General features: G+C 41.3%; 1 protein-coding gene across 2 annotated transcripts in view; it reads right to left on the reverse strand.

Annotated features, from left to right (window-relative positions):
* Nucleotides 1-25,682, reverse strand: part of HDAC4 (histone deacetylase 4) — a 273,670-nt gene that overhangs the window by 47,819 nt on the left and 200,169 nt on the right. For both annotated transcript variants that reach the window (XM_089693176.1, XM_089693177.1), the window contains exons 12-19: nucleotides 20,797-21,045; nucleotides 20,525-20,711; nucleotides 20,305-20,438; nucleotides 19,779-19,884; nucleotides 19,353-19,399; nucleotides 10,153-10,260; nucleotides 4,608-4,663; nucleotides 3,820-3,907 (exon numbers count right to left, since the gene is read on the reverse strand). In XM_089693176.1, coding sequence (XP_089549302.1) covers nucleotides 3,820-3,907; nucleotides 4,608-4,663; nucleotides 10,153-10,260; nucleotides 19,353-19,399; nucleotides 19,779-19,884; nucleotides 20,305-20,438; nucleotides 20,525-20,711; nucleotides 20,797-21,045 — 975 coding nt within the window. The remainder of the gene's footprint in view (nucleotides 1-3,819; nucleotides 3,908-4,607; nucleotides 4,664-10,152; nucleotides 10,261-19,352; nucleotides 19,400-19,778; nucleotides 19,885-20,304; nucleotides 20,439-20,524; nucleotides 20,712-20,796; nucleotides 21,046-25,682) is intronic.

Below are 25,682 nucleotides of genomic sequence, written 5' to 3' on the forward strand. Positions count from 1 at the left end.
GTCCAGCAAGTGCCAGGACTGTCTCTTAAATTTGATTCAGCTGTGGGATTGGGGCACCACCAGTGCAGAGCTTGCTCAGTAATGGCAGCAGACAAGAGCACCTGCACGCACAGTGAGGCAAAGACTTTTGGAGGATGGCCTGGTGTCAAGAAGGGCAGCAAATAAGCCACTTTTCTCTAAGAAAAACATCAAGGACAGACTGATATTCTGCAAAAGGTACAGGGATTTGACTGCTGAGGACTGGGGTAAAGTCATTGTCTCCAATGAATCCCCTGTCCAATTGTGCGGGGCATCTGGAAAAAACCTTGTTAGGGGAAGAAAAGGTGAGCGCTACTCATCAGTCCTGTGTCATGCCAACAGTACAGCATTCTGAGACCATTCATGTGTGGGGTTGCTTCTCAGCCAAGAGAGTGAGCTCACTCAAAATGAAAGAATTGTACAAAAACATCCTCCCACCCAACCATCCAAGAACAGTTTGGTGACAAACAATGCCTTTTCCAGTATGATGGAGCACCTTGCCATAGGGAAAAAGTGATAACTAAGTGGCTTGGGGTCCATTTTGTGGTCGATCCTCAAGAGGCGGGTGAACAAACCCCCCCCACAAATTCTGACAAACTTCATTGATTATGCTAGAGTGGGCAACCATCAGTCAGGATGTGTCCCAGAAGTGGATTGGCAGCAAGCCAGGGCAAATTGCAGAGGTCTTGAAAAAGAAGGGTAAACACTGCCAATATTGATTCTTTGCATAAACGTAATATAATTGTCAATAAAAGCCTTTGACACTGAAATGTGCCTGCTGTACCATGTACTTGTATGAAAATGTATTCAGTTCTCGTTGTATTGGTTCCTTTGTGGGAAAAATCTGGTGTTCCTGCCAGTTCCTCTGCTTTCCTATTAAAAACTGACTATACAAGGCAGGAGAGCACAATGTGTTTAGCTCTCTAGCGGTGTTGGGAACACAGCCTGCTCTCCTCCAGTGATCAGACTTCAGCTGATATGCTACTCCCCACACACTGTAGTGACTTTTGAAATTATTTATCAAAACATAACCTTATTTCTGACAGCAAACCAGCCTAGCCATCTGTTAAGGGTTAACTTGTCTTGGTTGAAAATTCGAATGACCCTCCAGTTAAGAAATGTAAATAATGGGTGAAGGGATCTTTTCCTAGAGACAATAGGCTGTTTGACTATCCACAGGTAGTTTAAGACCGGACAATTCTAAGGTTTAAATTGGAGTCGATGAGACTAGCTAAAGTGTGGATATGTCAACAAATACTGTTTATATATTGGGGTTGAGTTGAATACATCTACAAAAGTTAAACAGACAGCCAGATGAGACATTGGACCTTCAAACATTGAGTCATCACACATAACCAAAAGACAATGATGAGACGGAAACTTAACTGGTTGAAAGTTTACCCAAAATCCTGTGGAGTGTGATGAACCAACAAACTTCTCGAATTGTCACAATATACTATTATCCACTAAGGTTAAAAGTATAAACGGTTGTTTACCCTGACTCAAACACAATGGACAGGTAAACATAGGGTCTTTTCTCCTCATGGGAATTCTGGTTCTAACACAAAAAGGTTAAATTCAGGAAATATAAGGCTAAAAACTGGATATCTCTACCCACAGAGATATTAATAAAAAGCATATTATCAATGGGATGTTATAAAGAGTATGTTTCACACACCACGATAGATTCAGCAGAATGGGGATTGTATATCACTAACTTGAGTATTGAGATGAGGAAAAGTAAGATATATTGTGAATTAGCATCAGTTGTATGTCTTATCAGGAAACAAATGCTTTCACACAAGTTTGTATCTCAGGGAGATGAACAACCGAATATACACAGATATTCCATGGTTCCTATTTAGAACATTATAGCTATGATCACCTATATATATCTGGATAAGACGTATATTTAATACCTGAAATCACCTTGAGTTCCACCCGAGGTGTGAGTCATCATAAATACTCAAATTGTTCTATGAGCTCTGACTGCCACTTAGTGGACAGGTGAGAGATAGCTTAAGTACATACATTTTTCAACCAGCCAATCAAAAAGCCTGGTGGGAGGGTCTCTTAGAACAATAGTTTAGATGGTATAAAAACCCGTGCACCTCATTTAGAAAAAAAAACTCATTAGAAAAAAAAACTCACTAAAGAACAAAAAAACTCATCGGAAAAAAGACCTAAGAAAAAGAACCTGGAAAAAGACCCTCGCTAAAAGAAAATCTGAAGACATCTGAAGAGACATCTCTGCAGAATATCCCCTCTTCCATCCTTTCAAACTTTTAAAAAACTTTCTCCTAAACTTCTAAAATCTCTGTACCTCTAACTTCCTACATTTTCCTGCACTATTGAACTATATCTCACTTTCCCCTGTGATCATTCTGAAGGCGTTCCATTGCCAGCTGGATCCACTGGGAGGTGTCATATTCCTAGATCTGGGTGTGGTGAGACTGTCCATTTAATTTTGTATTGTATATTTTCTCTGTTGTGTAGAGTAATAAGAATTACCTTAGAGTGATAACAACTGTATTGGGTGGTTATATATATATATAGAGAGATCCCGTATTACTGTTAGATATTGTTGGTGTCATATTACAAATATTTCATAAATTATTAAAAATTAGAGTATAATTTATCAGGGAATATCTTCTTCCATTGCTATGGCCACGTGATGAGAGAAAATAACCTCTGAAATACTCTAAAATTATTAGTTATTACTAGATTTAATTTTTAATCATCATTATCATTTAGAAAAATTGTTATATTGATTTTTCATTATTTAGAAACATTATATTGTGTATGATATTGGTATAGTATATCTTTGATCGTGTGTACCAGTATTCATTCATCACCAGTCTTTTGCGTTTTGTGTTAATATATATATAATTTTTGTACATAAATACATTTTTATATTTATCTATTATAAGGCAAATTTTGTGTGTATGGTACGAAATCATACTGGCTAAAAGGATTCAAGGTCTAATAATAAGTGGTGATCAAATTATCAAGGTGTCCAAATTATTGGTTCACTAAATATTTGCCGTATTTTAACGGCTGGAGGCACTGTAATATTTCATCTAAGGGAAAGGGACACCGCCCTTTACAAGTAGAATAAATCCTTACATAAACCACCACAACATACACACAGCCATTCACTGGGAAGATTAGTGTCCTGCCGTTTCTCCTCCCCTAGCTCTAATGCAGCTAAGAACAGAGGGTATATAATTGCTTATAAAAAGAGTAAAAAGGTTTTTTTATATGTATATACAAATGTTTTGCCTTTCATTACCATTTTAAACTTAATGGGTTGTTTTACAAGGTGAGGGGTTATAATCACTTTAAGATACTATTAAAAACTAAGCACTCACAGAGTGGGGGTAGGGTTATAGGAGTCCTTAAAAGATTGCCAGTGTCCAATCACCTGAAAGTACCATGCACATATTTACTTTATTCTGATGTGTTCTGTCTGGTCATGTGACATGCCAGGTCCTCTTCATCTCATGATCTAATCCAATGGTGGGAAGCCCCCAATGATGCAGAGAGCTGCATGATCACATTAGCACCGCGCTCTGCATCAATGCACTATGAATAAGGAGTCCAAGTTGAATGCTACTAGAAGCTACTCAACAAAGAAAGACAAAATAAAGGGCATTTTGTGGTAAAAAAAAGTACTGCAGGGGACAGCTCCGAATTCAAGGTGAGTGTTGCAGTCTAAGCTACATTTGATTAAACAAAAAATACACCACACTTGCCCAGAGTTGGTTTTAACATGCCCTTTGACAAGCAACATTCACATACCCAATCCACTATCAACGTCTTCTCAACATTGAATCTTTGTTGGATGATCTTGGCTGTAACTGCGATAGAGTTGAAGTAACAGAAACCCCTAAAAAAGTTGACAGGTTATTAAAACATTTTTTTATTCTTGCACACTACAGAACTCTTCAAGTGGACTGAAAAGTGAGGATTTGCCATGTTATTGGAAGTATCTTGAGAAATGTACCCATAATAGTGCACCTTTTGTTTTACGATGGTACCTAGATGCTCCTGTTCTTACAGCCTTAAAGCTGTATGACAGCAGTGAAATCTAAGTCTCTGTTGCCTCTGACTGCTAGTCTCAGGAGATTTGGTGATGTCATTACTGTGCTGCTCATGATTCTCCTTACTGGAGGCTCTGATATGAGGAAGTAATTATTTGTCACTTCCGAAACCTCTACAAACATACAGTGAAGAACAAGGCTTGGTATGTCAGTAATAGGGAGGTATAATTTAGAGGAAGGCCACAGGTGATGCTGGTGACCAGTCATTTGTCCCCTGCCTTTTTTTTGGTCACAGTTTAGATCCTCCTGAACACAATTTGCATATGACCATGACTCAGTGGTGGAGTCTCAAATACAGTCATGTGACACACTGTCAGACACACACACACAACTATAGAGACCTTTGGATTAAAGCCAAATAATCTATCAGTATGTTTTGCAGTGTAGAAAGAAACTATACTGTGTTCTAATGGGAACTGACCTAAACAAGGTAAGCAATCAGAAAAACAACAGCTGAGGTACAAGTAATGTGAGGAAGACACTTACATAGGTGTGCTCTCTTCAGCATGGTGTCCAGGAGGGCGGACTACAGCAAAGCCATTCTTTGTAAATATGGAAACAAAAAAATTAAGTTACAACTCAAATAAGCAGATCATGGAACAGTGGCTTACAGATGACAGTCACAGTTGAAAAAATGTATACATCAGGAATCTAGTCCCTAAATACCAACTTATAAAAGATTTTAAGCTTCGTATATCTGAAAATTTGCCAATTTGGAAGCATAAAAAAACAAATAAAATAAGTTTAAACTAATATATGTTGGTCTGCCTAAGGAATAAATGTTGATGTCAAGCTATGTATTTATTGATGTGTGTATGGTTAAGAGTGAATAAATTGGGAACCCATTAATCATCAGATTTGACTTAATTTTTTTTTTTTAAAAGGACAGATCCCACATTGATATTTAGATTTTGACTAGACCATGGAATCATGGACCTGGGAACCACCATCCAAGATTTGGTTCTCACAGAACCTAAGGAAGCGGGGGTGGATACCCATGAAATGCGTTGCCATTATTTCAGTGCTTCCCCCTAGTGGATCCTAGTTTCCATTTGGGAGCCTCACTGTTGAATAGAGGGGAATACATATTGACTGTGAAACACATGGAAATAAGTTTTATGTATCTATATTATTTAATATACCTGTAAAATGTATGATACCAAGTTCAAATTGCACTTGTTTTAACAGTTTTATAATAAAAGTTGTATTTTAACAGTAGCATATTTTGGTACAATTTTGGCATCCAAAGTCCCATAATTTGAAGAAACTGTGTTGGTATCACTGTGTGAAGGAAGAGCTGTCTAAAGGTGCAACACTTTGCCCAACATATGCAACTGATATTTGGCCCCGAATTTGACCTAAATAAAGCAGTGGTAGCAGAGTATCTAGCCAAGTAAGGCAGCCTTAAAGATCATACTTATTAACAAAGTATGGGGTCCTTTTAGGAGTTTTGATGTTAAGGCTGTGGTAAGGACATATATGGAATTAGAAGTGGAGGTTCACTTATCCTGTACTTCACGCGTCTAAATATGTACATCCAAGCTCCTTAACAGAAGGATGAAAAGGTGAATAGTTACAATTTCTTTTTACTAGTGATTTTAGCAGCAGCCTAATTTTTTTTAATGAACTGAGTATCCGATTCCATTCTTTAAGCAATACAAAAGCAATTCAATTTGAAAACCCTTTTCAAATAAAGTGTACAACTTTAGGGCCTTTTTCATAACTGTCAATACTGATTACACCACCTGACAGACTTATTCTGGCATCCATATAATAAAGTAAAATGTTACAATGCTGGCAAAAAGTAGTGTGAACATTATGGGATAAGCGGAGATTGTTTTATGCAGAAAATGTATTTGATTCTGAGCATACTATTCAGAGTTTGTTGGATCTGAACTTTAAATCACTGGTACAACCCCAATTCCAAACAAGTCGGGACACTTTGTAAAATCTACATAAAAACAGAGTGCAATGATTTGCAAATCTCGTAAACCCATTTTTATTCACAATAGAAAACATATCAAATGTTTAAACTGAGAAATGTACCATTTTAAGAAAAAAAAAAAAAAGAATTTTGAAATTGATGGCAGGAAAAGGTCTTAAAAATGTTGGGAGAGGGCCATGTGTACCATGGTGTAGAATCCCCTTTTCTTAGAACACACTATAAATATCTGGGAACTGAGGCGACCACTTGCTGGAGTTTCGGGAGAGGAATGTTGTCCTATTCTTGCCTGATATAGGATTTCTAATTGTTCTACAGTTCTGGGTCGTCTTTTTCATATTTTTTTTTTTTTTAAGATGTCCCAAATATTTTCAATTGGTGAAAGGTTTAGAGTGCAGGCAGGCTTGTAGGCTCTTTAAGGTGGTTTGGTTTTGTGGACTGCAAACTGTTGAAAACTTCAATTAAGTATTTAGGGGAAAAAAATCCTGGATTTATCTTTTAGCATTGATAGTGCCTTTACAGATGTGCAATGTGCCCATTCCATACACACTAATGCACTCCCATACTAACAGAGATGCAGACTTTTGAACTGAGCACTAATAGCAAGCTGGAAGATCCCTCCTCTTTAGTTCGGAGGACGTGGCTCCCATCATTGCCTAAAAGAATGTCAAATTTTTATTTGTCTGACCACAGAACAGTTTTCCACATTGCAACAGACCATTTTAAATGAGTTTTGGCCCACAGAACATAGCAATGTTTCTGGATCATGTTTAGTTATGACTTCTCCTTTGCATAATAGAGCTTGAACTTGCATTTTTGGATGGCGTGGCAAACTGTGTCCAAAGACAGTGATGCATGAGGGCCCATAGATCACAGGCATCCAATATTGAGTTTTGGCCTTGTCCCTTACGCACAGAGATTTCTTCAGATTTTTGGAATCTCTTGATGATTTTATGTAGTCTAGAAGATGATATATTTAAAGGAACATTATTCTGAAATTGTTTGGCAATTTTTAGATGCAGCTTTTTACAGATTGGCAAACCTCTGCCCAACTTCTGAGAAACTCTGCCTCTCTAAAATGCCATGTCTATACTGATTCATGTTACTGACCCATTGCTGAGTAACCCAAGGCCTCTTGCACATGGGAGTAATAAACACCATGTTTTTTTACGGATTTGAAATTAGATGCATTATTGTGTATTGAACAATGCACAAAGCTGAGTAAAGATCAGTAATACAGTAATAAAAAAGAAAAAAAAAAAAACTTCTCCATGCAAGTTAAGAGCACATTATGAAAGACTTACCTCAAAACGAGTGCTGTCGTGACAGAGTGCCTCGCTCCCCGAGGCTTTCATCTTCACTGGCCAAGCCACAGTGATGTCACTCACGTGCGCTGAAGTCTCAGATTGCAGCATGGCTCTTTCAATGGATGGCACACCATCCATTGAGAGCGCAGTAAATATGTGCCGGTGACATCACCTGCCTGCTGAAGTAAATATATCCTAAACGGTGCACATTTAGGAGATATTTACAGTACCTACAGGTAAGCCCTATTAACCGCTTCCCGACTGCCCTATAGCAGATATACTTCTACAGGGCGGCATTGGTGCTTAGAATCACGTATATATACATGTGATTTTGCATTTCTGGGTAGGGGGAGCGCGAGCGCCCTATCTGCTCCGCCATTCGTGGCCGCAGCTATCAATCACTGAGGCCTGGCCAGTGATTGCTGAATATTTCCGTCGGGGAGGAGAACGAACGCAAAAAATGGCCTTGTCAGGAAGGGGGGGGGGGGGGGGGTAAATCCTCAAGAGGGCAAGTAATTATAGGCTTACCTGTAGGTGAAACATGAAAAATGACTTTACTACTACTTTAAAACACTGGCAATGGAGAAAAAAAAATGGGATTTTTTGTTACCGGAAAATTCCTTTCTCTGAGTTCATTGACAGACACAGTCTCTTCTTTTCTATCCATTACCCAACAGGGTTTCATAGTCCCACCTACAGGAGTAGGACACTAGGCAGAAAAAAAATTGGTACCTCCAGGTCTCCAGTCAATCACAAGCAGTGTCAAAGGAAAAAATTCCATATAGGGGAGATTGCTGTGTCAGTCAGTGAACTCAGAAAAAGGGATTTTGCGGTGACAGAAAATATTTTTTCTTACGTTCATTGACGGACACAGCCTCTTTTTTATCCATTACCAAACAGAGATGTCCACAAGCAGTGCCACAAAGAGGGGTGGACAAACCAACTAATGCAGGAAAAAACCCAGGATATCTGCCAACACTCCGAACACAACTAGCATTGAAAATGCCAACACACCAACCTGACAGAACTTAGCAAACGCATGCACAGCAACCAGGCCGCTGCTTGCAACCTTACTCAGGCACCTTAGTGCCCATGAGTTAGTGCCCATGAGGCACTAACCGTCCTGGAGAAGAGTACTGTACCAAGGAAGGGAGATTCCTGTCCCTAAATGGCATATGCTTGCACAATCGCCTCCTGGATTTAACAGGAAACAGTGGCAGAAGAGGACGCAAGACCTTTTATCTGACCGTCCGTGAGCACAAGGAAAGAAGCGAACCTCCTAAAACAACATCCGTCACAGAGAGGTACATATGAAGCACACCCAAGAAGTGCAGAGCCACCTCCTTAGAAAGTGATGTCCAATGTCACAGAGAAGTTAGAACAATTTTCTCTGTCAAGTTAAAATCCGAAACCATCTTTGGAAGGGAGGAAGGGGAAGGCAAGAGCATCCTTGTCCTTGAGGAAAACCAAATAAGATGGTAAACAAGATAAGGCAGCCGACTCCGCCATTCGCTGAGCGAAAAAGGAGAGGAGGAAGGCAACTTACTGCAAAAAGAGTAGGAAAGGGAATATCCTGAAAGCTCCCAAAGGGAGGCATCTGATGAGCCGACAACACCACATTCAACTCCCACATTGCAAGGGGAAGCATGAAGTGAACACCACATGACGAACGCCCTGGGGGAAGGTGCGAACCAAAAGGTGCATGGCCAAAGGACACTGAAGGAAAACAGCTAGAGCAGAGCCTAGAGCCATGACCCTTGCACGTGCCAATGCAAGCTTCTGACTCACACCACGGTGAAGGCGGACCCACACCCGCACCACCGAAAAAAGAGCAAGAGCATGGAGAGAGGGAGAATGCATCTGCAGTTGACATCGCCGAAAGGCAGTTGGGGGGGGGAGATCCCGTAGGGACCGACCACCCCTGGGAGTACCCGCAACCCACACCACGTCCAGAAATGGAGGAGCGGGGGGCATCTACTTATCAAACCAGCTAGAGTGTGCAGGTAAGGCTCCCATGACAGATCCCCCTCTACACCAAAGTGGAGGGGGCTGTCGGCCAGGGATAATACTGTGACTATAGGCGCCCAGTCATATGTATAGAGATGGGGAATCGTCGCGGCCGACCGAGAATGGAGCTAGCAGTCTGCGCACGCTCACTGGTCAAACTGTTGTGACCACTGGATCTAGATTGTCCAGCCCATCTGTTGATAGAAGATCTCCGCAGGAAAAGAAACAATCCCAGGAAAAAAAGATAAGAAAAAAGCCATGGGACCAATAAGATCACATCCATACTCCTGAAGACATTAGGCAAATGACTGTAGACCTATAGCAGAGAGGGGGTGTTATGCCTAGAGAGGACTGCCCAATTTTTTTCTGCCTAGTATTCTACTCCTGTAAGTAGGGCTATAAAATCCTGTTTGGTAATGGCTAAAGAAGAAGAGACTGTGTCCATCAAAAAAAGTAAGAGAAATTTTACTCGTTTATACGCTTACGCACCTATACTCAATATTACTCAAGGTCTTTACGCAGTTTTTTTTTGTTTTTTTTTACTCAGGGTTTTTCTGTTAACAAGTTCCTGAGTAAACATCAGTAAATTATGACGCCCATGTGAAAGGGGAGCCTAATTAGTTGCAAAATGTTTTTCCAGCTCTTTTACTTAGCATCCAAACTTTTTTGGAATTGGTGTTTTAAACAGACCTTCAGTAATAAAAAAAGGGCCTTTTTGCATGCTGATTCTTTAGGGGAGGATGTAGTGGGGATTATACCATGTTCAAGCACATACCTTTAGCTCTCCTGCCACAACCTTTGAGGCAAGTTCCACTACACACCCCACAGCAAGGCGGGCAGCGCCAGAAGAATGTACTTCATTCCAAATTGTGTCACTGTCAACCTGGCACAAAAGAAGAACATGTAATTTATGGATTTCAGAAACCTTGCATATGCTACATACAGACATGCAGATACGGAATATCTGACTGCAAAATAGGATTTTTACATTCAAGGTAAAATCTGCTTCTTGGAGTCCATTGAGGAACTCCTCCTACAGAACTGGAAATTGGCAAAAAAAAAAAAAAAAGTAGGCCAGCCTGGATAATCCCTCCCACTAAAAGCAAACCTCAGTTTGGTAGCAAAGCAGTCAGGAGAGCATGAACATAAAATAGGAAGGTGTGGGACTCCCAATGGTTGCCAAGAAAATGATGTTAAGGTGAATACAAAAAAAAAGAAAAGAAAAAAGGAATTTCAGCTTACCAGCAAATTCCATATCTTGGAGAACAGTGCAGAACACAGGGAAGGCAGTCGAAGACCATGTGTCAATATGCAGTTAACTTAGGGTGACTGGACAGTGGCAAAAGCTTTGCTGGGGACACCCCAGTTGACCCCTACCCACTCCCTTGGACTCCAGTTTTCTAGCAAGCAAAAAGGAGAAACAGAGAAAAGATAGGAGGGACCTGTGTCCTGTAGTGGACTACAAAAGAAGGAGTTTACTGGCAAGAAAAAATTCCCATTATCCTAAGCATACAGTACAGAACAGGAAGTAGTAGATCATGAGACATCCCCAAGCGATAAACTAAGGGGGAACAACAACATCACAAACAGAAACCAGCCCACAAAAATTAAGGGTCAACAAACTGAAAAAACTCAAATGACAATATGAAGCACCTTATGGCTGGAAGCCCACATCAGCTGAGGTTTGAAAATCCACTGGGTAAAACTTTGAGAAGTGTGAATAGAACACTAGGTGGCCTTGCAAGCCTGCAAAACTGATGCTTGATGATGAAAGGTCTAAGAAACACAGGTAGATCTGGTGGACTGAACCCTGACAGGAAATGGAAATGAGCTGCCTGAGCCTAGTATTGGTGGAAAAGGAAGCAGGATGCCCCTTCATGGAAGACTGTTTAGTTTTTCTGGAGGAAAGGAAGGAATGAAATCTCCTTGCCATGTTTTAAAGTAGGACATAGAGAAAGGAGGACAATGTCTTCACTGAGGTGATAGAAAGAGACCACCTTGGAGAGGAAAGAGGGCCTGTGTCTCAGGACCACGTTGTACTTATGTATGACAAGAAAAGGCTTCTTGCAAGAAAAGGTTGTCAACATGCACACACCTAAAGCGAACCAAAAAGGCCAACTTACTTGTGAGATTCCCCAACTAAATATCCCAAAATGGTTAAAGGGAGGTTTTAAAGAACTTAAAGTGCCAGATTCAGATCCCAAAGAGACACAGGAGGTCGGAGTTGGGGATTAACATGAACAATTTCTTGTATGAAGGTTTTGACAAGAGAGTAAAGTCAAAGGTTTTTGGAATAGAGTGAATAAGGAAGAGATTTGACCCTTTAGTATACTAAGACCCAGATGCTGGTCAAGGCCAGGATGCGAGGAATAGAATATCTCTGGGGGTTGAGTTGATGCTCTTGTACCAGCCAAAGTAGGCCTCTTCAGGCATGATGGCAGATTTAAGTAATTCTATCTTTTAGAACCTAGGTTTCAACAGCCATGTTGTTAAAGCCAGTGACTTAGAAGCAGGTTGAAAATGAGAGCACTGTGACAGGAGGTTTGGCCTGCTTGGAAGAGACCAAGGCTTGTCTATGTATTTTTGTGTTCTAAGTTCTCTTGGGCCAATTTGGAGCGAGGAACATCAGCATAATTCATTCTTCCCCTATCTTGTGGAGCAGTTTAGGGATAATTTTCACTGGAGGTAATGCATACACCAAGCAGAGAGGGGACCACGGAATTACCAGGGCATTTACAGCAAAGGGAATCCTTAGACCTGCCAAAAAACTGGCTAGTTTCTTGTTGAATCTGGAGGTTCCTATCCGGTGTTCACCATTTGATAGAGAATCAGGAAGATCTCAGAGTTCCCCTAAGTCACATGTATTGACGACCTAAGCAGCAACACACTGTGGGAAAACCCCACCAAAACATTACTCATTACCAGCATAGTAGACACTATGCAGAGGGGGATAATAGAATAAAGTGAACAACCGCCCACATGTAAAAACAGAAATCAGTCATGAATACAGGGAAAACCTATTTTACCTTACCAATGTTACAAGTTCCCAAAAGGGACCATCATGGTGGGCATACCCCCAAAGGGGACTTCAGGGTCTACATTCCATAGATATGGAATATGGGACCCTGGATCTGTATTAATATAGTACACTGCAGCTAACTATAATTGTTGAACCACATACCAAGCAGAAAGCTGAATGCAGGATCCAGTGCCCGAAGCAAATACTACAGGCCGGCATCACTGGTACAGTTCGCATGAGAGTAAACAATCCAGAAAGTGCTAGCGAAGCCCTAGGCAATAAAAACATTTGGATCTTAATAGAAGTGTCAGTCGAAGTAGTGGAAAAAAAAAAAGAAAGCTTAAAAAACTGGCGTCACACAAGTGGGTGGAATTATATGAGGGTGCACTGTGGATGTTCCTAGTGTCCTGTCACTTGAAGATAGAAACATATAAGCCATGGGTCTATGATTTCCTGTCCTGTGTCTTGTTCTGTATGATTCAGAGTTCCTATTTTCTTTCTCATTCTTTGAAATTAACAGAAGTCTTTTACCTTAGGGATCTCCAAAAGCAGTCCAAACTGGTGAGGTGGGCAACAGGGCATACAAAAGCTAGGCCATAGAAAGAACAGAACTGGTGACAGCCTGGAGCTCAAAGAGGCGGAGGGCAAACACTTTTTTACTTGCTGTATTTTGTGGATGGTAAAAATACTTGGCACTTGTTAGCTGTTATAGCTAGTTCCCACAACTCACCAAAATATCTTGCCTCTATTGTAGATACCAGGGGTGCCATCACCCATAACCCTTTACAAATTCAGGTGTCTTCCAGAACTATTACACTGATCTATATTGTAGTAAGGTCAGGGCTTTTTTTCAGCGGGAACACATGGGAATGCAGTTCCAACATCTCCAGTACTCCATCCTCCCTCATTGTCTACTATCTCGATATTTGGATTTTTTCCCCCTTAGATGCTCAACAGATGTGACGCCTCCCCGTTGTGCACGACAAAATAAAAGAGTGTCCTCTTTCAATTACTTAGGGGTCTGGGTTCATCTCAAAGTAAAGGATTATTTACAGTGTAACCTACTGCCTCACCTGGAAAAATGTAAACTTATATACAAAGCATGATGTAAACTTTGGCTGTCTGTGGTAGGACAGGTGAACCTTATCAAAATGATTTGGGCACCGCAGTTGTTATATGTCATGCCCAATTCACCAGTATGGATTAATTTACAATAGTTTAAGAAAATAGATTCTCTTTACAGAATCTTACTTTGGAAAGGTAAAAATCCAAGAATCTGTCTACCTAATTTACAATTACCCAGAGATGGTGGGGATCTAGCCATTCCATCTGCGAGACTGTACTTCCTGGCTGCTCAATTACAGCACTTTGCTGGTTGGGGCACCAGGAACAGATTCATACAGATTCTATTCAAGCTGTTCTTTTGTCACAGTCTTGTAGATATCCTGTTTTGGCGCAATTGGAGGTGGGCAGGCGGGCTTTGGGACTGTCCTCATCCTACCTTAAACCTTACATCCAAGGTTTGGGATGAGATGAAGCGCATATTGAGGTATGATGGGGTCTCAAATTATTTACCTATTTGGGAGGTAAGCCGCTTAGAAGAATTAAATAAATTGTAGGGTTTTGATGACTGGTACTCTAAGGCTGTCCAGTTACTATTTCAATTATATGCTAATGATCACTTACAATCCTTCCAGAATATACAATGGGAATTTGGTATGCCCTCTCATAGGTTTTTTCAATACCTCCAACTCCATCACGCCCTTTCCACCCAATTTAAACAGACTACTTTCAGATTGATTGTTACACCAATCATTTCTCATTTCTTCCATGTATAAATCACTATTGGATAGTTCCCATGATAATCAACAACTCCCAGGCAGGAAAGAATGGGATAAGGATATTGCTGGCTTAGATGGAGAGGTATGTCAAGCTGTGTTGAAAAAGGTATTACTTGTGTGCCTTTCACCAACACAACGGCTATCCCAACTTTTTGTCATACATAGGGCTTACAGAATGGCACAAACTACACCAATGGCAATATAGAGAGTATCCAGACTGTGGAGGATCCCCTGCGGATCTGATGAACATGCTCTAGAAATGCCCTAAATTGGTGCGCTACTGGCATCATGTTATTAACACTACAAATATGGCATTCCATATGCAACATAACCCACTGACTTGTATACTGGGATTTTTGCATGAGGAATTATATACACCTCAGGCCCGAACCTCTAGATCTAGAATGTTCTTTTTGGCGCGCAAATGTATTATGTTAAAATGTCTATCCCCTCTTCCTCCTACATTTGATGGTTGGAGTACGCAGGTCAACACTACCTTGCTTAAAGAAAAGCATATTCTATTGCAAAGGGGCACTCCTCATAAGTTTCACAAACTACAGGATCCATGGCTGCAGATTCCATGGTTATCCCCTTTAGCATTATTATCTATGTAGATTCTTCAATATTGATTTTATTTATATTGATACATATATTGGAATGCCTAGTGTGTAACACTGGCAGCTGTGGGTGGATGGGAGACATCGCGAGTATGCATGCTTTAGTTGAGAATAGTTTGCTACCTGTACTGGATTGAGCAGTGGTTATGCTGCTTTGTCTTTTATCCAGGTTTGACATTTAATACATTTTTTTTGCTCTCAATTGCGTATTTGTGCATAGAGGGAACTCATTGGCAATAGTTATGTTCTATGATGGCTGAAGTAAACCTACTGATTTATATGTATGTTCTTTTTCCTGTTACTTTGACAACTAAACCAGCTTGTATTGTGGTTGCTACTCTAGATATCTGTATTGCAGGACAACATGACCTCTGCTTATTTGCAGTGATTGTTTTCTTGTATTGTGGTTGCTACTCTAGATATCTGTATTGCAGGACAACATGACCTCTGCTTATTTACAGTGATTGTTTTCTTGATTCGGCTCTCTTTTTTTGTAAACCTGTCAAACGCTGAATAAAAAATATATGAAAAAAAAAAAAGAAAACATGAACAGAAGACTAGGTGGAAGCTTTGCAAATTAGGGAAACAATTGCTTGATGACAAAAATGTCCAGGAAGCATTTACAGATCTAGTGGAGTGTGCTCTGACAGGAGAGAGTGGTGCCCGATCCTGGAAACCATAAGCCTGGACAATGGTCTGAGTCATCTAGAGATAGTGTAGGGAGAAGTTGGTTCACCCAATGCAAACCATTTGAAATATTAAAGAGTAAATCAGTCTTTCTGAAAGAAGCTGTAGCTACTAGGTGCCTAGAGCTGGATAGAGGGATGAACAAACAAAATCCTGGTTGAAATTGAAAAGGTAAACTTACCTTAGGCAAGAAGGAATTCCTGGACCTCAACACCATCTTGTCCTCGTGCAAAACCAGAAAGGGTGAAAGAGTATCTCTGATAAATTCAAATGTTGGTTTCAGAACCAAGCAGAGATCTCAGAGTCACAAAGGAATGACCTGGAGGAGCTGCATGGGACATTTCCTGTAGAAAGGTCCTATTTAAGCAGCTAGAGACCAAAAGTCTCTGAAATAAGATTGAAAGGTCAGAAACCTGGCCCTTTGTATTGCCGAGAGCCAAATGCTGAAAGGAGTGATTCGCCCTACAGAAAAACTCTTAAGAGTGGAAGCCCTGAAACTCACGCCAAGTGAAATATGACTTCCATATTCAATGATAGGCCTTGTGGCTTTTAGTATCACAGGAATCAAAGATTTAGACATGGCTCTGTGTTTCAAAACGTTGACTTCAAAAGCCATGCCATTAGAGCCAGCCAGTGAACCAGGATGGTAAATCATTCTTTGATCAAGAAAATTCTGATGATCTGGAAGAGCCATTGAGCAGCAGTACTGATTAAAATTCAAGGAGGTCCGGTCATTAAAATGTTCTTCTGCCCGAGGTTCGAGTCTCAAGCTTGTGCTATGACAGAGTGCCCCCTTACATCAGGTATCCCCATCAGAGTGCCCACTTACATCAGGTTTCTACAGCAGAAGGCCCCCTTAAATCAGCTGTCCCCATCAGAGTGCCCCTTTCCATCATATTTCCCCTTCAGAGTGCCCCTTTAATCACATGTGCCCATCGGAGTGCCCCTTTCTATAGTAAGTTCCCATCAGCGTGCCCCTTTCCACAATAGGTACCCATCAGAGTACTCCTTAACAAAAAATGTGCCCATCAGCGTGCCCCCACAACATAAATTCTTGCCCATCAGAGTGCCCCTTATTGTATTTGTTAAGAGACACTCTGATGGGCACATTTTATGTTAAGGGGCACTCTGATGGGTACAACATAAAATGTGTCCATCAGAGTGCCCCTTAACAAAAAAAATTATGCCCATCAGCGGGCCTCTGTGAATCTTTTTTGAAGCAGAAACAAACCCAACCTTGAAGGCAGGCAGGGAGCGGGAGCTGGCAGAGCTAGCGAGCTGCAGCGGGAAGAAGAACCTTGCTGAAGGCGGCGGGGTGCACAAGAGACGTCACATCATACCCTACAGGCAGACAGGGAGCGGAAACAATGCCGAGCTGCAGGGGGCGGGATGCACACATGTCGTCATTGGTTGCTGGGATGCTTGCGGTCCCAGCAACCAATGACTGCTGAGCGGCGGGGATATGGCACTTTAGTCTGGCGTGCCGACGGTCTGTACTGTAGTCCATGTTCGGACAACGGTCTGCCATTTAATGACTGTTGCCACAGAGCATTTGCTAGTCTTGCTAGGTTGCTAGGTCAGCGTACCACACCTGGCTGGGTCAATTTTTAGTTTGCAAACTAATGCACCTATGATAAGTGGATCGGAGGTGCAAAGTCAGGCTACTGCACACTCTGACTCCTGCTTTCTGCCCATACCTCTTTATAGGCTTTCCGTTTAAAAGCTGAAGAAAGTGTGAATGCACTATGAGTGCACTGATCTCGCAGTCCATAAAAACTACATGCCTGTCTGTTGCTGTGGCAATTTATTCATTCACAGATCTTTGTGAATGAATGACATGGCTGTGCAAGTGGAGCCCTGCACAGCCATGCCAACTTTAAATGTAACAAGAGAGTAAACCTCAACCACTATCACAGAGAAGGGGGAGGGCTAAGAGGGGGAAAGCAGGGTAAGGTGCAGAAGATGTTACACCCTAAATACTGGTGTAACATGTAACATTCAGAAGGTGAACTTATCCTTTAATGTATTAAGCACACTGTAAAGTATTCAGTTCAAGTAGAACTATAGGCAAAAAAATTCAGTTTAAGTAGAACTATGGGCAAAACTTTTTTTTTTTTCATTTCGGACAGAGTAAGGGAAGGTTATAACCCCTGCCAGATTTTTTTCGCCATTTGTGTCCCATTGCAGAGATTTCCATTAATTTCCTGTCCCGTAGCTAAAAAGGAAGTGAGAGGAAATCCCTGCAAATTAAAGGAATCCAGGTCACTGGAACTATTGTCCTGATTGGAAGATTTCCCCTCGTACTTTCCTGGGGACAACACAAAGTTTGGGATTTTCTTTTACTTTCTCTTTCAAGGATAATGGTAAATAGGACATAGAGGGTGAATATCCTTAACAGGGACACGGACAGAAATAAAAAACTGACAAACATTCTAATCCATCTCCACTCTATCCAAAACCAAAAAAAAAAAAGTTTTGCTTTTAGATATACTTTACGGTGAATTCACTAAAAGTAGAGCATGCTGCCTCAATAAGGAAGAATCAATTTTCATTGTCTGGACGTAATAGCTGTACAATGAAATTGGTCTGAAAAAAGAGTCTCTCCAGCGAAGGCATAGATTCCATGTCTGATAGCGGATCTGCAAGGTGGTCCCCTGAATGAACCACTGAATTCCAACATGTCTGTGTTGGATTTACCAGGTGAGGGGCAATACAGATGTTGAAAACCCCTGAGTGAAAGCTAGCCCTCAGCTGTTACACGGCCCACCCTCTAAAGGAAAACCCCCTTTACACTAGTTTTCTCTAGATTGCAGTCATATTGGTGGTGGTAGGGGGTTGTTTAGGGTCCTGTCAAGACTAGTGATGGCATAAAATGAACTGGCACAGTTACAGTTGAATGCCAGGATATAGTGAGTTTCACACACATTGATTAGCGAATCACTCACACCACAGCTGATACACAGCTGACCTCACACCTATCAGATGCAGTGTGAGTGACACAATAACCCAAGTGTGTGAAACTCGCTCTTTCCTTGCTCCCAACTGTAACTATAAAGCAAGCCCAGAAGTAAAAAGTTTTAACTCACAAAATTGTCAGTCAGTTAAGCTGCTTCTGTAGAAAACACCACACATGCAAACAGAGGAAAACCTCAACACACAGCATAACCCCAATAGGTACAGTAATTCTTCAGAGGTGCAGACCAGAACACTGCCACCACTCTGGTCCAATAACTCCATAAAGAGTTCCCTGACATACCGGCCTGACCTGAAAGCAGAGTCTTGTGCTAACTGGAACACAGACAGGTAGCAACTCTGGAATGCAGGACAGTTGCAGAGAGACCACCAATATACTTAATGAATCTGGGAAAACTTGAGCTCGCCAACTAACTGAAGGGGCGTATTTGATGTCCATCCTGAATCTACCAGTAAAAGTTGATAGAAAAATCTTCCAAACAAAAAAGAGAACATTAGAATTAAAAAAACCCCATCCATTCTCCTTTGGACAACAGCAAAAAACTGGGGCATGCTGGTAGCAGGAGAGATGTTATTCAAGCTGGCCTATAGTTTTTGATTGCCAGTGTGAATTTCTCCTGTAGGTGGCAGTTTAAATCAAGGTAAATACTTCTTATGTTACTCAAAAGGCAAGAAAGAAATTACAAGTTACATACATCTATTTCTGTTACTAGATTTTTTTATTACACAAATATCCACTTCAATAGTTATATGCATGCCTTGACTTGAATGTGAAAAGCCTCAATACCAAAAGGATATAAAAACAAAGTGCCATGGAAGCAACACAGTGAACACTCACCCCAACCCCGCCACACGGGAGACGGACGAACATAGAGGTCAAAGATCCTGCATGAAGAAAGGGGAATGGTTAGTGGAGAGAGTTAGTTGCATCAGCACATATAAGGACCTAATACACAAATCACAAAACAGAATTCTGAAGTCAACAAAACAATATCACGCTAATGGCTATACTTCAAGTAGTACAAACCTCAACACTTATAGAATAAAGTGCAAATGCAGTATTTTTTTTTTTTTTTCTTTTTAAAGATTACAAGGTTGGAAATTTAAAAGCATTTGACATGAAAGAGGTTTAAATATTTACCTGCATTCCTTACACACAAAATCAAGAGTAGGGTTTGTATCAGGTATATGTATCATACTAAACCTGAGAAAGGTTCCATTGTTTTACATTAAACACAAACATGATATCAAGGCAAGAACTTACCCTCCAGTTTTTGTCGATTCAAAGGGTTGGTGCCATAGAGCAGTGTATGAGCCTCAGAATGGACAGTCTGCAACTCCTCCAAAGTGGCTTTTCTGCCACGTATACACTGCAAGTAATTAGGGATACACAAGTAAAAAGCATAAAAGGATATAACTGGCCTGTAGCACCATGTCAGAGTAGTAATCACAGTCACATGAAGGAAAGAAACTGCTAAAATCACAAGCAGAAATGGGAAGAGGCTAAAGTAACTACATTGGAAAATTTGACAGCGGGATTCAAATATGTAATTTCCGCAAAATATACAACCAAATATATAGCATGTCATACCAGTAAAAAAAATCTTATATATTAAAAAAATTATTTATATATATATATATATATATATATATATATATATATATATATATATATATAAAAACAGGTTTCCATTTTTTAATGTTTTATGAAGCTGTAACAATTATATGCTTGTTGATAAAATTGGTTTAACTGACCAATCATTTTTCTGTACATAGAGCTAAATACTCACCTCACACATGGTCCTCAGACCAGTCTCTTGCAGCCTTGACCAGATGCTTTGAATTCGGCCAGCATGCTCTGGATGGATATTTGTGTTTCCACAGATACACTGATGTTTAAGCATCAACGTGTCATACACAAGACCTGCAATAATTTCAAAGGTCATACTGGAAAGCATCAGTTAACTTGATATTAGAATTCATAAAATAACCAATTTCAGAGTAAAGTACCTGTAGTGAACCTGGGCTTAGTGGGAGTTTCCTGAACGGACATGGGAAAGGAAGCAGAGGCTGGTGAAGACTGTGCCCTTGACAGAGGTCTGTGCCCACTAAAAGGCATAACTAATCCAGCAGCTTCAATGGAGGCCTGATAGTTCCTCAGCTGATGAATTCTTTGCTGTTCAAGTAGTAGTGTTTGCTGTAGATAATAATCATAGGAACCTTGGATATCTATTTGGTGGTTTTAGGAAAGTAAACAAAGTATAATAAGCAAAATGTAATACCTGTCTGAACAACAGATCCTGCTCAGCCTGTAATTTATTCTGCTCTAGCTCATGCGTATTTGACTCATCCTCACTTTCTTCTCTCTCCTGCTTCACCTGCACAATACTGCCAAGGTTTTGCTCCTTGAGCTTGGATGCATGTTCTACATATGGCTCTTCATGTAATGCTTGGTGCTCACGCAGCTCTTCCTCAGTCTCCTCAGGATGGCTTTCATGCTGTCGTGAAACCTCATTTACTTTAGGAATCATCTAAAAATAAAGGGCAAAATAAATGACAAAGTGAAAGACACAAAGAAAGCTTAAAAAGGCCAAAACAAAAAAAATTTGCTAACAGGAGGAAGAATAATTGTTTCTCGTTTTCTATTAAAGGTCTTAATTTACACAAGGTGAAGAATTATTACTTTCAGCTGTTATTATAGTGTTCAAATCTCTCAAGACTCGGCTGAATTAGACAGTTTTTAAAAAAAGGTCCTCATCTTGGTGTGTTTTCTTTGTGAATTGCGAGCAAGCCTTCAGTAGTGCAATTCCCGTTGTGTAAAAGTGGGTCAAGCTGCCTAATGGCTTCTTCTCTCGAAGATTTTGTTGGCATTTACCAAGATAGCTCCCAGCTAGGTATTTGCCAACTTTGAGAGTCCCACTGTTTGTATGCCAAATTGCTTTTCCGAATTTGTATTCTCTTTTACAAAATTGTATTGACATTTTAAATCAGTAGGTACAGTTTAGGAGAAACATTTGCATACAAAGCATTAGTTAAAGAGAAACTGAAAAGCAACAAGAAAGCGAAATTCTACAGTAACTGAGTAGGTAAATAACCGCTTTAGAAGATACAAAGGCAAAGTGTACTGGCAAACTGGTCTCAAGTATCAAGTGATTTCATGGGGGTAGGAGGATGGAGTGAAGTGTAACAAACAGTAGAGAGAACTCCCATGTTGCTTGTGCAGTTTGTATAAGCAGAACTAGCATACACAGGCATCAGTAAGTAGGGTTGCACTGATACCAGTTTTTTAAGAAGGAGTACCGATACTTTTTATCAGGTACTCATCGATACCTATTTTCTGAGCGGTGCAATTTGAGCTCATACAAAATGAATGGGCTCAACTTGCACTACAAAGAATCACGTGTGAACAGGAATGCGGTGCAATACCTGTCCGAATCAATTGCGGTTTCCCTCACTGCTCCTCTGTGAAACCAGGCTGTAGTCACTATAACAAGCCTGAGTTCACACAGGAGCAGTGTGAGAAACTGACTACCTGACTCCTACTAACTCTGACTGGAAAGTAATGCACATCTCCTGGGAAGTGATCTCCAGCCCTCAGTACAGTCCCCCACACACAGTATAATGTAGATCGGTGGATCCTCCTCACCTCTCCATGTCCTCATTCATTAGGCTGATCAGGGCTCTCCCCAGCACCGGACAGTACTGTTTTGGGGTACCTCCACCCAGCTGCTCCTCAGTATCACTCGCAGGGAGAACCAGCACACCCGACATACCTTCGTCATCTGCACTGAGCACCGCCACTCCATCACATTCCCTCATCAGAACCCCCCTACATTAGATTCCCCCATCATAGCCCTCCTACATTAGATTACCAAATCAGAGCCCCCCTACATCAGATACCCCATTAGAGCCCCCCTTACATTGAATTCCCTCATCAGAGCCCCCCTTACATTGAATTCCCTCATCAGAGCCCCCTTACATTATACTCCTCCATACATCAGATTGCCCAATCAGAGCTCCCATACATCAGATTGCCCCATCAAAGCTCCCATACATCAGATTGCCCCATCAGAGCTCCCATACATCAGAATGCCCAATTAGAGCTCCCATACATCAGAATGCCCCATCAGAGCTCCCATACATCAGATTGCCCCATCAGAGCTCCCTTTACATTGAATTCCCTCATCAGAGCCCCCTTACATCAGATTCTCCCATACACCAGATTTCAGTTATTCTTATTTTTACTCGATGTTTGCTGGATACTGTTTTGTAATTCACGGATTCATTGATCTCGCTTAAAGAACTGCATGAGGTTACACTCTGTATCCTTTAAAAAATCTTTTAAGTGAAAGGGACATTTAAAATGATAGAGCTGTCACCAGAAAAAGAGTAGAGGGTAAATCTTTGAAAGGGGTGTCAGGAAAATCTCCCCAACAGGACACAAACAGTATAAAAATAAACTGACAGTGGTTGCTATCTTTTCCTAGGCTATACAATATATATAAAAAGTTTTGACTATACAGTTATTTAAAAGCAAATTAATAAAAAAAAATTTTGATTTCCATCTAAACTCCATATTTTAGAGTAAAGTGCAGGAGACAGGTTTCATATTCATAGAACATGCTAAAGCTGGTTCCTTCAGGTGATTAGGCACCACCAAAGCTTTTGAGGACACGCTTCCTGGGCATCCCCCTACAGCTCTGTCCCACTAAGCAAGTCCTCATATTTTTGGCAAGCAATGCAGAGAGTTACACAAGAAAAGAATGGAGTGTGGTTTCTGTTGTGTACTATACTCCATGATATGGAATTTATAGGCAAGTCAAAGTTCTTTTTATCCTATTCACACAGGCTTGATATTCATGGACCCTGGGATGTCCCCAAGCAATAAAGAATGGTAGGCAAAAAGGCAAACAGATCTGTGTCAACCGATGCAAATCAGAGTGCTTCCGCAAGAACTTTGCAATCACAAACTGCATCCAAATAAGACTGTATGTGTGCCTTGTAGAACTTTGAAAAGCTGTGTGGTGCCTTTATAAAGCTAGGCAACAAAGGCTTGATGAAACTCCTACCAATCTGGCAAGTGAGTGAGGAAATATGAATACGAGCTGTTTTTTCCTTTAGGCTTTAAAGGATAAGCTCACCTTTAGTAACAAGTTACACCCATATTTAGGGTGTAACATGTTACTAACTGAGCTCCACCCACCTGGCAGTGTCATTCCTTCAGAGTTCTGAGGGAGAACTACAACTACCATCAGTCAATGCATCTGATGGCTTATATTTCTCAATGAACTACCTGATGAACACTCTAGGTAGTTCATTGATCCTTCCTCTCATTCAGTAATTGCCTGCCTGTACGAGGTATGGGCATACAGCTACACTGACAGTCTGCATGAGCCTGGGATTACAACCGCCACCTGCTGATTGCAGGTGCAATGCTTTACAGGCTCCTAATAAAATAAAAATTATAAATGCCCCATTTTTTACCTTTATTTTTTTTTTTTTTTAAGGTGAACTTATGCTTTAGCTCTTGGGAGTTGTTGTCTTATCAAACTGGCAATGGTGGATCTTGAAGTAGGCCATCCCTTGTGAGGTTCCAAGGGTTGGATAGATAGGGAGACCATTTTCCTTAGACGGGCTGTAGCTTTGGGTGATTTGGAGCAGGGGACAAAGAAAGAAGGAATATGTCTTCATTGAGGTTGAAGGCTGACACCACCTTAGGAAGAAAGGAGGGTCATGGTGTAAGACTACTTGGGCCTTGTGAAGTATGAGGAATAGCTCCTTATAAGAAAAGCTGCTCAGGGACACATCTGAGAGATGTGATAGCCACCAAGAAGGCCATCTTTCAGGAGAGATCATCCAAGGCGAGTTAACAGATAAGATTCAAAAGGTGGCTTCTGCAAGGCAGAGAGAACTAAAGTTAGGTCCCAAGGAAGTCCAGGGTTATTTTAAGGGTAGTTTGATCTGAAAAACATATTTTATAAAGGCCTTTAACTACTTGCCAACTGCAGATAGCCGAATGACAGCTACACTGCGGCCGGCCAGTTCTGGGAGGGCGTCAGAACACGCTCGCGCGCACCCAGCAATCTCCGTGATCGCTGTGTCCTACGGACACAGCTGATCACGTGATGTGGCAAAAGGCCAATCACAGCGGCCTTTTACCACATGATCAGCCTTGTCCAATGACACGCTGATCACCGGGAAATGCAATTGCCGGTTCTCAGCTGCACTTTCCTCACGCTGTCAGAGCGTGAGGAAAGTACTGCTGAGAACCGGCAGTTGTCAGAGCAGGGATCGGCACCAATCATCAGGGCACTAATGATCAGTGCCCTGATGATCGGTTCCCAGCAGTGCCTCCCACCAGTTCCGCCCACCTATGCCCAGCAGTGCACCCTCCTGTGTCCAGCAGTGCGCCCACCTGTGCCACCCAGCAGTGCCACCTACCTGTGCCCAGCAGTGCCACCCACCTGTGTCCACCAGTGCCACCCACCAGTGCAGCCCAGCAGTGCTGCCAGTCAGTGCCACCAGTCAGTGCCCAGCGGTTGTGCCAGTCAGTGCCCAGCAGTTGCGCCAGTCAGTGCCCAGCAGTGATGCCAGTCAGTGCCGCCTATCCGTGACACCTCATTAGTGCCGCCTATCCGTGACACCTCATTAGTGCCGCCTATCAGTGCCCATCAGTGCTGCCTCATCAACACACATCAGTGAAGGAGAAAAATTACCGGTTTGAAAAATTTTATAATAGAAACAAAGAAACTTTTTTTTTTTCACATTTTTTGCAATTTTTTTGTTTATAGCGCAAAAAGTAAAGTGCCCAGTGGCGATTAAATAACCCCAAAAGAAAGCTCTATTTGTGAGAAAAAAAAATGATAAAAATTTCATATGGGTACAATCTTGCATGACCGCGCAATTGTCAAAGTGCGACAGCACTGAAAGCTGAAAATTGGCCTGGTAAAGAAGGGGGTATAAGTGCCCGGTAGGCAAGTGGTTAAATAGAAAGCAATATCACTGCTTTTTGGAAAACAATGGGCAAGAAACCTGTCCCTTGACTACTTAAGGCCAATGTCTGGTCAAGCCCCAATTGTAAGAATGCCAGAATGCGAGGTAGAGTCATCTCTGGAACTGAAGTGCCTTTGTTCACGTCAGACTAGCAAGAATTTCCAGGTACGATAAC

The sequence above is a fragment of the Staurois parvus genome, unplaced genomic scaffold (assembly GCF_062004578.1).
Source record: "Staurois parvus isolate SC_StPar_1 unplaced genomic scaffold, SC_StPar_1.0 ptg000616l, whole genome shotgun sequence".
Classification (NCBI taxonomy): Eukaryota; Metazoa; Chordata; class Amphibia; order Anura; family Ranidae; genus Staurois; species Staurois parvus.